This window comes from Oreochromis aureus, linkage group 23 (genome assembly GCF_013358895.1).
Source record: "Oreochromis aureus strain Israel breed Guangdong linkage group 23, ZZ_aureus, whole genome shotgun sequence".
NCBI lineage: Eukaryota > Metazoa > Chordata > Actinopteri > Cichliformes > Cichlidae > Oreochromis > Oreochromis aureus.
Window position 1 is genome coordinate 44742792 of NC_052963.1, and position 17796 is coordinate 44760587.

Consider the following 17796-nt stretch of genomic DNA (forward strand, 5'->3'; position numbering starts at 1 on the left):
TGGAAGACAGAAGAAGAAGCAGGCTTAAAAAAAACTACCTACGGCAGATGAACAGTATCTGAAAGTCATCCCCTTGAGAAGTAGAAAAAAGTAAAGCAAAGACCTGACACAGGACCTGAGAGATACATCTGATGCTTTAGTCCAGGGGTGTCCAACTCCAGGTCTCGAGGGCCGGTGTCCTGCAGGTTTAAGATGTGTCCTTGATCCATCACAGCTGATTTAAAGGCTAAATGACCTCCTCAACATGTCCTGAAGTTCTCCAGAGGCCTGGGAATGAACTCATCATTTGATTCAGGTCTGTTGACACAGGGTGAGACCTAAAACATTGATTATGAGCACATTTAAAAACAGCAGGTTGACCAAAGTGCTGCACATAGTAACAAAAGCAAAAAGTAGAACAAACACACACAGTGAATAAAACAAATTCAGTCACAATTAAAAGCTAGAGAGTAAAAATGTTTTTTCAGACGGGTTTTAAAAATGTCGAGTGTTGGAGAGATCCTAGTATGAAGAGGCAGACGGTTCCAAAGTTTGGGCGCAGCAATCGCAAAGGCCCGGTCTGGTTTTTAGCCTGGGGACAACTCGAAGCAACTTATCAGCTGACCTGAGAGATCTGTTTGGAGTATTTTTAGTTAACAGATCAGAGAGGTATGATGGAGCTAATCCATTTAGAGACTTAAGAAAAAAGCAATAACATCAATTCATCTTAAAATCAATTCTACAACGTACTGGAAACCAGTGTAAACGAGCCAAGACTGGAGAAATATGGTCATGTTTACGAGTCGGGCTGCTGCATTCAGAACTAGCTGAAGCAGAGCAGCAGAGCCCGGCTGATACCAAAATAAAGACTATTACAGTCGTCAGGCCTGGATGAAATAAAGGGACAATGATCATGGACACACTACCGTTGCAATAAAAACTATCATGGCTAGAAAAACACACACAGTGGAACGCTATCAGTCATGGATTGGCCTCGCCAGATCCTCAACATCACTGAAGCAGTGTGTGATCATCCTGACAGGGAACAGAACAAAAGGCAGCAAACATCCAAAGAAGAGCTCTGACTTTCAAGCTTGTTAGAATCGTACAAAACTCAACTCTAATAATTCGAATGATTGCTGCTGCTTTCTTCATAAAGTGGTTATAGTTGATATTTGATTCAAGCCTGTGTAATCTGATTAAATGCAGAGTTTATCCATCGTGTGTGTCTCTCTCTTCCAGCTTCCACCCTGAAGATATAAAACTCTGCATACACACTTAGAAGAACCTTAAAAATAGATTCAAATTTTAAACCTACCTTCTTTAAAATCCTGCCTTTAGAGTTCATTCACACCCGTGTTTCTCCCCCTCTTGGCCTGTCTCTCCTCGTCTCCCCAGTATAATTTTCTCATCATTTTCCAGTGTGCCTGGATGTTTTGTCTTCTCTCTCTGGGTCCAAAGATCATCTCGCACCCCATCTGTCCTCCTGCTTGCACTCTTTCCCTCTCGTCGAGTATTCACTTGGCTGCTGGTAATTTACTCATCACATGTGCCTCATGGTTTTTCTCAATCTTTCATTTTGTTTCTCTATCTGTCGCACACCGAGACAAAGATATGAACACTTTGCAGAATGTGTTTCTCTCTGTAGCATCGTTTTCACTACTGTACATGAGTCTATTTTATTTTTTTAGGGAGCTGCTTAGCTTGCAGTCTGGCAGTATAAATAGTACACAATAAACTCTGAGCTGCTGCAGTTCCTCACCCTTCCTCCGGTCCTCCCTAGCTGGCAGTCTAGCCCGGTGAGTGTGCATTCTTAATGCTCCCCTGGCCTCGATGAGAGAGATGATTGGTAGAATTAATTGTGGCTGCAGGGCTGAATGGGAATAAGTGAGAAAAAAAGGCGCGATGGGGGAAGGGAGGTGGAGGGGTGGGGGTTTCTGGCTGGTTTTACTGTTGTGCTTCCTCCTTACAGCCTGGCACTAGAGGATGTTGACGTTGTTTATGTGAACCCACTCTTTTTGTCTCTCTAGATTAATATCAGATCTGAGTTAAGTCGAGCCTCTTCTCTTTTATAGCTCAGTTTGTCTTTCTCTTTGTTTGGGATTTACACCTGTGCGCTTGCAGGGAAGAGATAAGTGAAGCTAATACAGCGGCAATCATAATGTAATGGCCTTTTCAGCTCCCCTGGCAGTAATGCTATCAGAATGTAGTGTATATTGCACAGCGAGGTGTCGTTAAATGGGATAAATGGACCTTAAAAAGAAGGACATAGAATTGGCGTGTGGAGAGGCTCGTGTGTGTTTGCTTTGGGGGAGTTATGGAGACAGTGAGAGATGATGTCCTCCTGACACAACCTGAACATCGATCAGTCGTCTACATGAAGCATGCGACAGCGTAAAGGAAAATAAAAATTGTCTAAATCAACAAATATATAAAGAGTTGAGGTAGGGAGATGTACGGGTATATTCCAGCTCTTGTCTCCAAATCTTCCTCATGGTCGGCGAGTTAGAGGGTCTCCATGAAGGATTTATATGCTGGTGGTACGGAGTCCCGTCATAGAACGCCTCTATGGGAATATAAGAGGTTGGGGGTGGGGAGTGTGTGCGTGTATGTGTGTGTATGCATGTGTGAAGTGTTTCAGGGGTGAGTGTGGTAGGGTTGTGGGGAAGCTGTCTCATCATTTATTTATACAATCTACAGAAGAAGGGGTTAGCGGCCGGGGGGGGGCTGCCTTCTGTACACCGCCCGGGGAATACTGCAGGTCAAGAGTTGTTTTTCTAGCTACCAGCACAATTCTTTGTCTGGAAGCGTGAAGCCAGTGAATCAACACAACATGCTGGACTGGATCTCCTGCTCTAATGACATGTTGTATCAAAGTGTGTCTCATTCTGTCGAACACAGAAAATCTCAGTAGTGTGACGTTCCTCTGGCTGCTTCCTGGTAAAGCTGTTGACACTGGCTGAGACAGTACAGCAACACAAAATGTGCTTGGGTTGCTTCATTTTCTCTGATTAGAAATTGATTATATATACATGTAATTGTATTTTTCTTTTTTTAAACTAGAGACTGGGAAAATATTTAAAATCAAGACCTTTGGCTCTGAAAACTTGGGAACAGTTTATACAAACTGCATGTTTTTTAGGCTTTGCTGTGTTTTTTTTTTAAAGAAACTGTTTATTAGTTGACTTAAAGAAGTCCAAAATAAGGACAAACAAAGCCACTGTGTTTTTAAAACTCCCTTCTTACATTGTACAATCAACCGACTCTAATTTCTTGAAAATGGGAAGTATGTGCAGCGATTTATTGAAATGTGCAAACATACGTGGAAATACAGTGTACAGGCCAAAAACAGCTTGAAAGCCAAATTTTCATATGACCACCTTTATTCTTCAACACAGCCTGAACTCTGTTAGGGAAGCTTTCTCCAGGCTTCATAAAGGACATTCAAAGCTCTTCTTTGGATGTTCGCTGCCTTTTGTTCCCACACCGCTTCAGTAATGTTGAGGTTTGGGCTCTGTGGAGACCAGTCCCTGACTGGGAGTGTTTAAGTTTGTGTTTCCTGTGCAGGTTTGCTTTTACTGCACTTACGTTGTGTTCGGGATCATTGTCATGGTGATGGTCGTGCATGGTGCAGTTTTCTATGTTCATAATCCCATCAGTTTGGAAAAGATCCCCAAACCGTGACACAGGCTCCGCTGTGTTTTACAAACACTCACTGTTGGACCTTTCTCCTGACAGTTGCCACTGATTTTCAAATTGTGTTTTTTGACAGATTGTTACTTTAAAAAGTCTCTAAAGATACAATTTAAAATTGGTTCTTTGCTAAGTTGTCTGTCAGTTGCTACGCAGGTTTGTATCCTAAAGAAATAAATATTCCTTAGAAAACGGTCAGGTACAGGACTGAAAACTATCAGTGCTCGGCTGAAAATAAGAGAAAAAGGAGCCAATATGTCCAAACTAGAACTCTGGACTGCCTTTAGAAAGCCTTTTAAAAAAGTCTGACTCCTTGGGTGCAAAATATAGTAAAAAACATGGTGGTTGGCTCAAGACTTTTGCACAGCACTGTATGTTGTTGAGGTTTTTTGTTTGTTTTCTGTGCATTTTCACTCAAGGTTGAGGAAAATAAATTTGGGCCTCATCGCTGCTGAGAGCACCGAGTCAGCGCTCGTGTTTTACAGCTGTTAAATGTTCGTAAATCTAATCAAACCATATATTGATTTTTCTCCAGCTTTAGATAAATTACAGCCTAGAAAAATAGTCGTCATGTAGCCGTGAGCAAAATGAGAAGCACGGCTGCTGTAAATTTTCTGTGGTGATTGGTCGGGTATATAAACGTCTTAATTACTGACTGAATGTCCTCACAAATCCTCTAAAGGTCCCGTTCAGTTCTACACAAACAGAGGACGGTGGTGTTTATTGCTGGGACCTGAGGTGTTTGGACAGAAGTAATGCACACAGTGCTCAGTGGGACACAAACACAAGCACATTCATGCAAGAAACAAATAACCAGGACATTCAGGATTACAGTGGACATTGTGGCGCCAGCTGAAAGACGGAGAGGGGTGCACCTGTCCTGCAGGTGAGTCACACAGGGCCAATGGCATCGCCGCAAAAACAGGAAATTATAAAACAGGCAGTCTAATAAGGCAGAATAATGCTTAACTGATGAATACATGCATATTATCGGAGCACAACTTACCTAAAGATGTTTGATAATACTTTTTATTTTTATTTTACTTACTTTAAACCTTCGTGAAGCTTCTTACTCGTGTAGTGTAGTGAAAGCTTGTGAAGCCATCTCAGCTATGAACCATCCAGACTTGAGATAATGAGAGAACCCACACTGTGTCGCTGACAGAGACACCGTCATTAACATGAACACTGACACCACTGATTAAATCAAAGATGTGCAACGCGCTGCAGTCGTTGTATGACTTTCAAATGTTCCTATAATTAGGTTTCATTGCATTTCTTCAGCAGTGACACGTGAAGCACGTGAAATGTAACTGTGAGGTGTAAACAATACTCATGTATGCTAATAAAGCTGGAGTGTGGGTTTGAGAGGAGCTAGGTGCCAGGATCCCTGCAGCAGCAGCAGCAGAGAGCCTGTTAGTGAAGCCACAGCTGTGAGGACGCAATCAAAGATGAACTCTGCTGTTGCCTTTGTTCGTACACATCACAACACCTCACACAAAATGCATCAGCATAAAGAGAGTCTCTGTGTGCTAGGTTAGCAGTAAGCAAAGGTCATTTCATAGCCCATCTCCTACCTGAGAGCTGCCCTCACATCTACACTTTCATCCAGCACAGCTCCTCTCCCACTACCACACTCGCTCTGTTAGTCAGAATCCAGCGTGGAGAACATTTCACAGTATCTGTGGGCTTAATTCACCCAAAATGTCTCTGAACATGTGATTTAGTGCTCGACAAGCTGATTAAAGAAACACAAATGTTATTCTTTCATTCATCAGAATCACAGGTAATGTTCCTGACATTTACCTGCCCTTTACTGAGCACCACAGGAAGCTCAACATCAAATGTATTCGTTTTTGTTTTTGTTTTTTTAAAAACACGGCAAAATATTTTGTCTCTGATTAAGTGACCCCAGTTTGGAGTTTTGCAGATTCTCAAGTCTTCTGTACAAACTGGTGGTTTAAAAAAAAATAGTCTTGTTGGAGAAAAGAAAAGGTTTTGAATGTTTCATGATTGAATGGTTTTTTGTATATTTGGTTATTTTATACCTAATGCTGAATGATTCACAGGTCACTAACTGCTTTACTGCGTCTCTATCCTTTAGTGCTCTTCCATGCAAAGTGCTCATTAGCAGGCCAACCTTTTACTTTGAATTACATTACAGCTCAGTTCGCTGCTCGCCTGCAGGTCTAAGTGAAGGAGTGAGTTGGATCGTTAGTCATTGTGCCATAGCATGCTGGCCAGCCAGGTACTCAGTCATTCAGCTAAGATGCTAATACTAGCCAGCCGATTGGTCAGCAGTTCAGGCACCCATCCATCCAGTCAGTGACCCCATCAGCCTGCAGGTGCTGAGGTAGCTGAGAGTTGAAAGAGCTGCAACTGGACCTGAGAAACCATCTGCTTCTTTTTAAGTCACTCTTCTTCTGTGTCCACATTTCATTTGTTCTTTAGTAGATTTAGTCGATGTTTTCTATTCTTTTGGTCTCCACTGTTCATACTTAACTTCCTCTGTAACATAAATATTGTCTTATTTTGCAATTATACTAACTGTAACTCAGTCTGCACCACCATCTGCTACTACAGCACTACTGGTCACTTTCTCCTCCTCTGCAAACTACAGTGCATGAAATCTGCATATTCATTCATAAATAAACCGGATGCAGTTCTTTGTTCACTTGTTGCCTTTGTTATGATGATCTGGTTTGTAGATTTTTAGTTAGAACTTCTTTTACATGCTACGTTTTTGCTAACATGGACGCTATTTTGTCAGCAGTTTTCTGTACTGCAGGAAATGTTTCTGTCTTGTGCTTCAGACGATTTGTAATTTTACAGCTATTCATATTTTCACCTGTCGAATAACCTTTTAATTAACTTGTTCATCGATTGTCTTTGTGTGTGGGGCTGTGCAGTTTTTCCATTTATTTTTCTTGTTGGACTTTAAAACTGCTGTTGAAGATTGTTTCACCTTCACAGTCTCATACACTGCTGTGCTACGTGTGTGTGTGTGTGTGTGTGTGTGTGTGTGTGTGTGTGTGTGTGTGTGTGTGTGTGTGTGAGTGTGTGACAGGCTGCTGCCCGCGGCTTTCTTTGTTATTACTGTAGCCAATAGAAAGCCTCTCCACCTGCCACCAGCAGCCTAGGCTTACTTTCTATATTAGCTTGTGTTTACAGTGTTGTATAACCAGTGGATCTGACAGAAGAGCTGCTTTTTCCAGCAAACCTACATTTCTCTTTGTTCCACTTGAAATGACCTTTTTCATTTTGCTGTTTTGAACATGACAGTCCAGAGAATTGAGATCAACGACTCTCTGGACTCTGAATGTATCCGATCTTTTAGGAAACTTGTTTATTATCATTATTATTATTATTGTCACACTGAGGAGCTCCATAGTGTCCTGGTTGACTCCTGGGAGAGATAATAATTCCTTTGGGGTCATGTCAGCAGGGCTGGACTGGGACAAAAAATCGGCCCGGGCATTTTGACTAGAGACCGGCCCACCAGGTATTATGGTAAAAACCATAAAGCCTTTGAATGAAAACAAACGTCGTTGTGACAGTGATCTACACTGTCTTGTTGGTATATATGTATCAATCTAGAACTTAACTTAAACCTACACCATCCTCCCTATTCTGGTATTCTAAACAGTACTTAGCCGAAACCCAAAGACTGCTTAGTTAACCTCCTGAACTATCTACAACACATGGTGGAAACCTGAAATTAAGACAGAGAAGACTAGAGGTGAGACATGATCATTACTGAATATTAAAAATAATAAATGACAGATTTAGTGATATTTTCATAAACTATTTATTTACCACATCAATAAACAGCATGGCAGGGCAAAATATTTTTTTCTAACATGGCAACCTTTAAAAAGTGAAAGGAGACAGAAAGAAAGGTGAGAAAGAATAAAACTTCCTCACTCAAAACTTGCCATCAAAACTTAATTTTGATGGTATTTTACACACAGTACTGGTACAGTATCTAGAAAATGTGGGAAAATACTGGCATCATATACAGTACTGACTTCTGAAGAAATTATGTTGGGACCCTGAAAAAAATTACTATGTACAATAATGGATTTCTTTCTTATCTCTGATAACAACGAGACGGCCTACTTGAAGGAGGTTAGGAATCTGGAGACCTGGTGCCAGAGGAACAACCTCCTTCTAAACGTCAGTAAAACAAAGGAGTTGATAGTGGACTTCAGTACTAAGCAGGAGAGGAACTACCAGACCCCTGTCATCAACGAGTGCCCAGTGGAGAGAGTGGACAGCTTCAAATACCTCGGAGTTCACATCACGCAGGACCTGTCATGGTCCTGTCACATCAACACCATAGTGAAAAAGGCCCGACAGCGTCTCTACCACCTCAGACGCTTGAGAGACTTCCGACTGCCCTCCAAGGTGCTCAGGAACTTTTACACGTGCACCATAGAGAGCATCCTGACGGGAAACATCTTAACCTGGTTCGGGAACAGCACCATGCAGGACAGACGAGCTCTACAGAGGGTTGTGCGATCAGCTGAGTGCACCATCCGCTCCGAGCTCCCCTGACCTGCACTCAATCTACAGCAGGCGGTGCTGGACCAAGGCCAGGAAGATCGTGAAGGACCTCAGCCATCCCAACAACGGACTGTTCTCTCTGTTGAGGTCAGGAAAGCGATTCCGCTCCCTGAAGACCAACACAGAGAGACTGAGGAGGAGCTTCTTCCCGCAGGCGATACGGTCTCTCAATCATCACACCACCACATAGAACGGACCCACATATATGGTTCTTACACACACACACTGGACAGTCTGGACTTTGTTTACACTTAATCACTTTAAGCATATTTGCACTGCACAAGACACCTACAATGTGGTTTGCACAACACTGGACATTATATTTCTCCATTTCCATTTAATACTTGTAAAATGCTGCTGTTATTGTATATATATTTATATTTCTTCATACATTCTTATATATTTCTATACTGTGTATTGTGTATTTTGCTGTACAGTTATTTTATTTTAAACTTTAATTCATATATATTTTATCTTATTCCTTCCCAGCTAAATTTACCCTTCATTCTAATTTGTGTTGTACAGTTATTTTATTTTCAACAAATTCATATATATATTTTATTTTATTCCTTCCTAGTTAAATTTACCCTTTTTAATTTTCATATTTATTTCCTGTCTTATTCATAGCCCTTTCTTTTTTCCTTAGGTCACGAGCAGTTGTGTAAGCATTTCACTGCATATTGTACTGTGTATGACTGTGTATGTGACAAATAAAAATTTGAATTTGAATTTGAATTTACATTTGACATCAGATGAATACTTTGGTTGTATGATTCAGATAATTATTTGTTAAAAGCTAGAAATTTTAAATGAGAATAAGAAAGAAACGTATTTTTTGTCCCCCCCTTTCCCTGTTAATGCCCTACCTGCCCCCCTGGCATAACTTTGCTAGACCCGCCCCTGCACAGTTACCAGCTGTCAGCTACTTAGAAAAGGATCCTGGTGTTATTTGTCTCTCAGAAACAGTTCATAACTTCCCTTCAACCCTTCATCCCTCCAGCAAACATCAGCTGATACTAGAAATGAATATTAAATAAATTCTAACAACAGCTCATCAAGTTTAAAGGTGCTTCTGTTGTTTAGCGCGACCTCCGCTAGTTTGCTCTTTCTGACGCAGAGAGAAAAGCCGATCAGCTGATCGGGACAAATCGCGTTGCTTTTCACCTCAACTTTAAAGTTCGACCTCCTCGGCTGTAATTGGTCCTGCCCAGAGTCGATCATGACCAACTGGCCAATACACCACTATTCATTTATACCGTTGAAAAAAATAAAAGAAATAAAACCCCATCGGCCCATAAAAACGAAAAATCACGAGCGGCCCACCGGGCAAATGCCCGGTATGCCCGATGGCCAGTCCAGCTATGCATGTCAGGAAGGGCATCTGGCATAAAAACAGCTGTCAAATCAAACATGCAGTGCTTCCCGCTGAGGTGACCCCCGCTGAATAAAGGCTGTCTCAGGATTTAAACATAATTTCAGTAAAGACCTGATGATGAATTTAAAGCAGTGATTAGAACATGCACTGCAGATGTGAGTGCACGTGTGTGTGTGTGTGTGTGTGTGTGTGTGTGTGTGTGTGTATGTATACAGTAACTGGCCTTCGGCTACATTTTAAGCTCTGTCAGGTGTTGGGTAGCCTGCTGTGAATGAGGCAGAGGATCATTTGAGACGGAGCATCAATGCTGATTGAATTGGCTGGTCCTGAAAAAGACATGCAGGGTTTTATCAGACAGTGGAGAGACAGGAGGAAGCTGTTGATCTAATTGTAACTCTGAATGGACGTCTGTTTGCCTCGTCGCTGATGAACCCTTAAAGGATACGTGGTGTTTTTGGAGGATTAGCCTGTTGGCTAAATCACCCAGTCACTGATAGGCATAGATGGCAGCTATTGCATGTCCCTTCAGTCCACTGTAGTAACACTGAAACAAACAAAACACCTCACAAAGTTGTTACTTTTTTTATATTTTTGCTCTAATTGCTTTGGCGGCTGTGGATTTGTGTACATGAGTGGAGTGGGAGTCCCACAAATGATAACCTGCTAATTTAGCTGTATGCTGCAGTAAACACACTCACCACTGCTAATAACCATCGTTTTGTCCTTCTTTTAACAGTCACAGATGAAGACACAGTGAAGAGATACTACGCTAAGTTTGAGGAGAGGTTTTTCCAGACCTGTGAGAAGGAGCTTCTGAAAATCAATACTTTCTATTCAGGTATTTATTTACTTCAGTTACTCTTGAGACAATAATTGGTGGAGATTATATTAAATCAAGTCGATTACAAGAGGCCGTTTCAGAAGAATAACTGAAGAAGTTTCACAGTTACTATTCAGCTGGCAAATTTAGAAAAATCAATGTTAAGCAATATCACCTTAACGTAATTTAAAAACAATACTTCCATCTTTGAACGAGCTCTGGAACTAATCACAAATCAATGCTTTAACCTGTCTTCTATAATCACATACTGCATGTAAATGATATAAAGACTCCTATCAACTGTATCCTCATTTACTTCTTAGCATTTTTGCATAATTTACACTGTTTATTTACTCGCTGCTGAGTTCAGACAAGGCCAGCGGTAGTCGCGTTTCAGAGCAGGCCTGCCTGTGTGTATTTCAGGGAGTGAAGCGGGGAATGTGTGTACTGTGTAACATGAGATGGAAGCCATAATATATTCTGGTATTCTGGTACCAGAAGGTCCTGAGCTCCAGCTCTGAGTGAAGTGATGTTATCTAACAGCAGACCGTGCTTCCCCTGGAGGCCGTTAATGAAACTGCAGACTTGCTGGGTCAACGGCCGGCCAAGGTTTGTCCCAGCTCATAATGATGGGGTGTTTCTGGCAGACTGATGGCGAGAGCAGCAAACAAACGTGGTATAAATCACTTTGGACCGCGTTACCATGAAGCTGAACCAATTTTGAATCTCTTGATTTTTCTCAGAGCATTGCTGTTACCAACGCTCTTACTTTATAAAGGCAGCTTATGTAGAGGAGACCGCTGTGTCACGGTTTGATGAGATAAATCATCATCAATTTGATCAATTCTGACACATTTAAATGACCACCAACCATCGTGATTTTTACTTTCTACAATAATTAGAAAACACTACAAATTTTGAAACTTAAACTGCCTTTTGGGTTCAGTTCTGTTGTTTAAATGTGATGTAACCTATAAATAAAAGAGACATTTTTCATAGTGCAAGTCTGAGGTCTTTTTTTCTCATTAAACAAGAAAAGAAGAATTATTTAATAAAACTGAGTGGGCTGCGAAACTTAGAGGATAGAAAGTATCGATCCCATCACGCTAATGTGCCCATTTACTAATACCAGCGTTGGTATTGATACTATCAATATTTAGATCAATCTGCCTACCTCTGCTTTATAATTAGCAGGTTAGCGCCGGTTGATAGAACTCAGTAGTGCCTTTTAAAAAAACAAAAATTGCATGTTATTGTCTGTCAGTGAAGGACTATGAATAAAGGATAACAGAAGAAAACAGTCATTTCGGTGTTGTTCCTAATCGTCTCAGTGTGACATGAGTCACATCAGGGTTACAATAAGTGAGTCAGTGTGTCCTCAGCAGCCTGCAGCTCTGAGGTTGGTTAATGTTGTGCATGAAAACATCAACATCTCCTGTTTATCTTCCACACACAGGAGGAGGAAGCAAGAAATTGCAGAGCAGAGCTTTATGTGTGTGTGTGTGTGTGTGTGTGTGTGTGTGTGTGTGTGTGTGTGTGTGTGTTTAAAGCAGAGATGGAGATAAATTGTGTGCTGACTTTACATAAGACACTTGCCTCGACTGAGCTCTTTCTCTCTCCATCTCCCTCTGAAAGGGGTCCCTGACCTCTCACAGCCATCCTGCTGCAAAGCGCTAGAATCCAACAACACTTTCATCATCCTGGATTAAATACACAACAAAAAGAAATGAAGACGTGCTGTTTTAGGCTGATAGGATTTCACCCTGTCACTTTCTGGAAGCTGAGAAAGAACAAAAGGTGTTTGAAACACAGCTGAAACCTAAACCAACCAACACCTGTCTCTTTCAGCTTCATTAGCCCCACACAGATGAACTGTCCAGCCACATCTTCTGATGTGACACTGCACTCTTCACCTCGAGGCAGTCTGACTTTCTCACGAGCATTAAATCGAGCATTGGTTCGTATGCTTCTGTGCCTGTTGAGGGATTACTGTGAGTTTGGATGTCAAAGCAAGGTTTTCGCTTTCCCATGAGGCATCGATGTGACATCGAATAGCATAAAGAGGAAAAATCTTTGTTGGGTGGGTTCCACTCTGACTTGTGTAGAAAAAGAAATACTCCGGGTTGTAGTAATATACCCTGTAAACATTGTTTATGTCAACAAAGAAACTGTGTCATTCTACTGTTGGAATGACGAGCATGAGGATGTAATGGAAACCAGGCCTCTAAGCTGCCATCTACGTCCAAACAATGATAAATAGATGTTAGCTTTACTTCTATTTTCAACAGAGTTTGAAAAAGAGTTTTATTCAAATAAATTGAATCAAATGAAGAAAACAGGAAGGTAAATGAGAAGAAACAGGCTTCATTTATAAATGATTAGTTATTCTTTTTTTTGACAACTTTATTTATAATTTTCCAGTTTAACAAAAATACAGAAAAATATAACCTGAGTTGCGATTACAGACATTGCTGTTGTGAAACAGGTTGTTCCACAAATCAGCCGGATGCAGGAAAATGTATAATGTTTGCACACAAACAAGAAATACTACCATGTGAACAAAGCAGGAAACAGCAAAACAAGGGAAAAAGAGGGGGCTTGCTGCAGAGAGTAGGTGGCTTTGAAAAGAAAACACAAATAAAAGCAGTATTACATCATACTTCAGTAAATGATAACTTCTCCACATATCCAATAAAGGGTGACCAGGTTTTGTAGTATTTACTTTGAGACCCTCTCAGACTGTATCTCAGATCTCCAAGCACTTCATCACCTCTCACCCACTGAACAAACAACCTGAATCCTTCCATTTAAGAAGAATTAGCCTGCGTGCCAGGAGAGATGAAGCCACTGCATTCAGTTGATAAGAAGTTACACCTTGTTGGCGTGGGAGGACACCAAACACTGCTGTCATTGGATTAAAATCAGTTGTTTTCCCGCACACATATGACGAAGCTTTAAAAACTAATTCCCAGAACCGGTTCACATCAGAACAGGATCAAATGATTTGTTATTCTGATCTGTTTCGGGTGGCTGTGGTTCAGCATACAGAGCAGGTCATTTGCTAATCAGAAGGCTGGTGGTTCCCTGGGTAGTCCGGTCTGCATCCCAAGTGTCCTTGAGCAAGTTGCTGAACCCCGAGTTGCTCAGATGCGTTTGATGTACTGTGAACATGAGACAGAAAGCAGATAGACAAAGCGCCGTATAAGAACCGGTCCCATTCACCATTTAAACAAACAGCAGGAGGAAAATGAGAGCTGCTTGTTGGAAAAGTGAGTTGAACTGCAGGAGAAGTTAATGAAATGCAGGTTGCTGTCCAAGCAGCGTGTGATTACCCCTCCTCTCTCATTCTGTCTCTCTGGCTGTATTAACCCATCTCTGACCCAGATAATGGTCCCTCGGTCAGCAGCATTCACAGGTCAGCCTAAGAGTCTCCATGCTTCTGCTTCCTGGAACTGGCAGAAAGAAAGAATGCATAATCATCTTTATTGTCATGTGCTGCAGCAGTTTTTTGCATTTTAACAAGGGAGAGGTAAAGAAGCAAATGACCATAGTAAAGGCTCTCATTTTACCCAAATGCAGGAATAATATTAAGATTTTCAAAATAAAAGTCCAAGCAAACCAACAACCTGTTTTTTAACAGCTGCGCTGGGCTTATTAGTACTTTTACTATTTTTGTATTACTCTAAACATCCTCTAAAATGTATAATATTCATTATAATATGTGCAAATACACAGTGGATATAACCTCTGAATAATAACAATAAACATGCTTAACAGTAGATAAAACTGGACGTTGTGCTGTGCAAGTGTAAACATGTGTAAACAAGTGTTGTGTGTCCACAGCACAGTATGTGAGATGTATGTGATATCCTGTCATTGTCCTTCTGCAGAAAAGCTTGCCGAGGCCCAGAGACGATTTGCGACGCTGCAGAATGAGCTGCAGTCTTCACTGGACGCTCAGCGAGAGAGCAATGCTTCGCCCGGTCTGCGGAAACGCAAGACCAGGTTCCACCTGTCGCAGGAGGAGCGCTGCAAACACCACAACATCAAAGACCTGAAGCTAGCCTTCAGCGAGTTCTACCTCAGCCTCATCCTGCTTCAGAACTACCAGGTTTTTAGTGCATCTACATACTCAGGTCACGAGAGGTTGATCACTTTATGTTGCCTGCAGTCGCTTGATCAGACTACATATCTTTTCCAGTCTCTTTCCAGTCTGGTGTGGATCTGTAGCTGCTGGTTTCTTGTTGTCTCCCACAGAACCTGAACTTCACTGGTTTCCGTAAGATCCTGAAGAAACATGACAAGATCCTGGATACTTCTCGCGGGGCGGACTGGCGTGTGGCTCATGTGGAGGTGGCACCTTTCTACACCTGCAAGAAGATCACACAGCTCATTACTGAGACGGAGGTGCCTGCCTGCCACACGTGGATTTTACTGTATGTCAGACATGTGTAGAAAAAACTAACATTGTTTTTGTATCCAGACCCTGGTGACCACAGAGCTGGAGGGAGGCGATCGTCAAAGGGCCATGAAGAGGCTGAGAGTTCCTCCTCTGGGGGCAGCTCAGGTCAGAATCACAGCTGCTTACACTGGAAACACACAGGGGTATTCAGACTCGCCGACCACTTTAATAGGTACACCTGTTCAGCGGCTCATATGTAATCAGCTGATGGGGAACAAAGGTGAATGAAGTCACTCTGAACATGGCAATCTGGGACTCTCCACCATTTGACCCTAGAACTGAAGAAGGTTCTCGGATTGAAATGTCTTCAAGCAACTTAAAGAAGATCAGACGCTTTTCTTTCCAAGCTCCTTAGACCACAGTTGTTGGTTGTTTGTACAGTACAGGCTGAGTATTTCCAGAATGGCTGATCTGCTGGGATTGATTTTCCTGCACAGCCATGTGTAGAGTTTACAGAGAATGATCTGATATACTACAGATAATATCTGGCTTAAAATGCTTTGTTGATGTTAGAAGTCGGAGGAGAATAGCCAGACTGCTTTGAGCTGACAGGCTGAAGGCAACAATAACACAACCAAGGTATGCAGAAGAGCATCTCTGAGCACACATGCCAAACCTCGAAGCAGATGGTTACAGCACAAGACCACAACAGCTGCTGAAAGGATGGATCCATGCTTGTATCCACAGTTCAGGCTGGTGCTGGTGGTGTAATAGTGTGGGGGATACTATCTTTGTCACGGTTTGCGGGTGCAAGCCGTGTGGAAATTAAGTAGGACCAGGCAGCGGCAGCTCAAGTGCAGGTGAGAATTTATTAACAGTGATACAAATAAACAGAAATGGCGGGTGACACTAACAGGTAAACCTAAACTGGGAAAACTAACAAAGCAAACCAGAAACGAAGATGCAGGGAGGTCCGGGGAAATATACATGGAGAGACGCAGGGAGACCGAGGGGAAACAACACAGACGAACCAGCAACGAGGACGAGGTAACACACACTATAAATACACACGCCAGGAATCAGGGGAAGGGAAACAGGTGGGGAACACACCTGGAAGACATCACAACTGACGAGGCGGGGGAAAACGTAAACAGAACACACTAACATAAGACACAGACCTTCACAATAAAACAGGAACTACACATACAAGGACACACACGGGCCGAACAGAGTAAACACTAAACGGAGGAAGAACAGAACCAAAAATCACACTAAATAGAAAAACACAAAACGCTGGGTCAAACGGACCCAGGATCATGACAATCTTGGCTTTCTGTAGCACCAAGTGACCATCATGGTAGCTCCAGCCTGCCTGAGTATTCTTGCAGGCCATGTCCATCCCTTTATGACCGCAGTGTCCTCATCTTCATGGCCTCCACAGTCACTAGATCTCAGTCCAACAGAGCACCTTTGGAGTGTGATAGAACTGGATATAGACGACAAATATGCATCAACTGTCAATATAGACCAAGATCCCTGAGGAATGTTTCCAGCACCTAGTTGAGTCTAGTCTTAAATAATTAAGGCAGTTCAATCGTTTGGAAGAACTGAACATTATTTATTGACTTAAGGAATTTGATTGGGAAGCTCTTTGGTGATTAGACTCCAATGAACCATCATAGCAGAGTCCCAGCAACAATAGTGATTAGAACAGGATCCCCAGAGTGTAGATGCTGAAGGTGAAGTTGGAGGTTAGGACAGGTGGAAGAGGGTAGCATGAATCATTGATATTTACAGAACAGAGACTGAAGATGGGGCAAGAAAATAATCAAACTAGAGGAATAATGTCAGTGTTGAGTTTGTGGATGTGAAGAATAGACTAACAGCCTGAATTTCAAGGAAAGCAGGTCAATCAGTGATTATAGATCATTACTTAAGTCAAAAGGGTCCAACTTAATACTAGCAAGGAGTGCCTAATAAAGTGGCTAGTGAATGTGCTTCTTATACTTAAACCTCCCCTGTTCTGTAATTGTACTGTTGCAGATGTCACCTCTTGGAGAACAAATGTTGAAATGTGTGCTGAAGAATATCCCAGCATGCATCATTTTTGCATTTATCTAACTATAAAAAAAAATACAATTAAAAGCAAAACAGTGAAGTTTTTAAAAGAAAGAGAAATAAAGCCAGCGGGGTGAAAAAGAGTGAGAGAAAGACAAAGGAAACCATCAGAGCCTTCAGTATTGATTTTATAAGTGCCTCGACTCTGTTGAACACACAGGATATCATTCAGGAAAAAAACAAGGCTCTCCAATGCATCTTTTGCTGTTGCATTAATTACTGTCATGTCTGGCTTAAAGTGTGTAATATGTGAGCTCTCCGTGTCTCCTGTATGCATGTGTGTAATAAATATATTTATGCTTACAAGCAGGTAAAAGGAATGAAATTGGTTTAGAGTCTGTGACTCACTGCTGCATGACGTTTTGTCTAAATGACACCACATGAATGCACAGCGTCTTTGGACGTGTTAGTGTGAGTCCTCACATTAATCCGGTTTATTCCTGTCTGCCTGGTTCAGCCTGCTTTGGCCTGGACGACCTTTCGCGTGGGTCTCTACTGTGGCTTCTTCATCATTCTTGCCATCTGCTTCGTTCTCACTGGTAAGTCTAAGTTATTGTTTTCAGTCACCGGCGTCATAGTTCATCTTTATAAAGCAGTAAACACGCTGTGGTTTGTTTAGGTGCCGTGTTCTTCCGCTCTGAGAACGTCTGGCCTATGGTGCGGATCTATCGGGGCGGTTTCCTGTTGATCCAGTTCCTCTTCTTGTTGGGCATCAACACCTATGGATGGAGACAGGCTGGAGTCAACCACGTCCTCATCTTTGAGATCAATCCACGAAACAACCTCTCACACCAGCACCTGTTTGAGGTGAGAAAAAAGATGTCTCCTCTTATAGAAGATCCT

The 17796-nt window shown here is 42.0% G+C and overlaps 1 protein-coding gene across 3 annotated transcripts in view; it reads left to right on the forward strand.

Annotated features, from left to right (window-relative positions):
- The window catches only part of xpr1a (xenotropic and polytropic retrovirus receptor 1a), an 84630-nt gene that overhangs the window by 40319 nt on the left and 26515 nt on the right, over positions 1 to 17796 (forward strand). For all 3 annotated transcript variants that reach the window (XM_031743431.2, XM_031743433.2, XM_039606726.1), the window contains exons 4-9: positions 10350 to 10451; positions 14324 to 14544; positions 14691 to 14840; positions 14917 to 15000; positions 17411 to 17492; positions 17573 to 17760. In XM_031743431.2, the coding sequence (XP_031599291.1) occupies positions 10350 to 10451; positions 14324 to 14544; positions 14691 to 14840; positions 14917 to 15000; positions 17411 to 17492; positions 17573 to 17760 (827 nt within the window). The remainder of the gene's footprint in view (positions 1 to 10349; positions 10452 to 14323; positions 14545 to 14690; positions 14841 to 14916; positions 15001 to 17410; positions 17493 to 17572; positions 17761 to 17796) is intronic.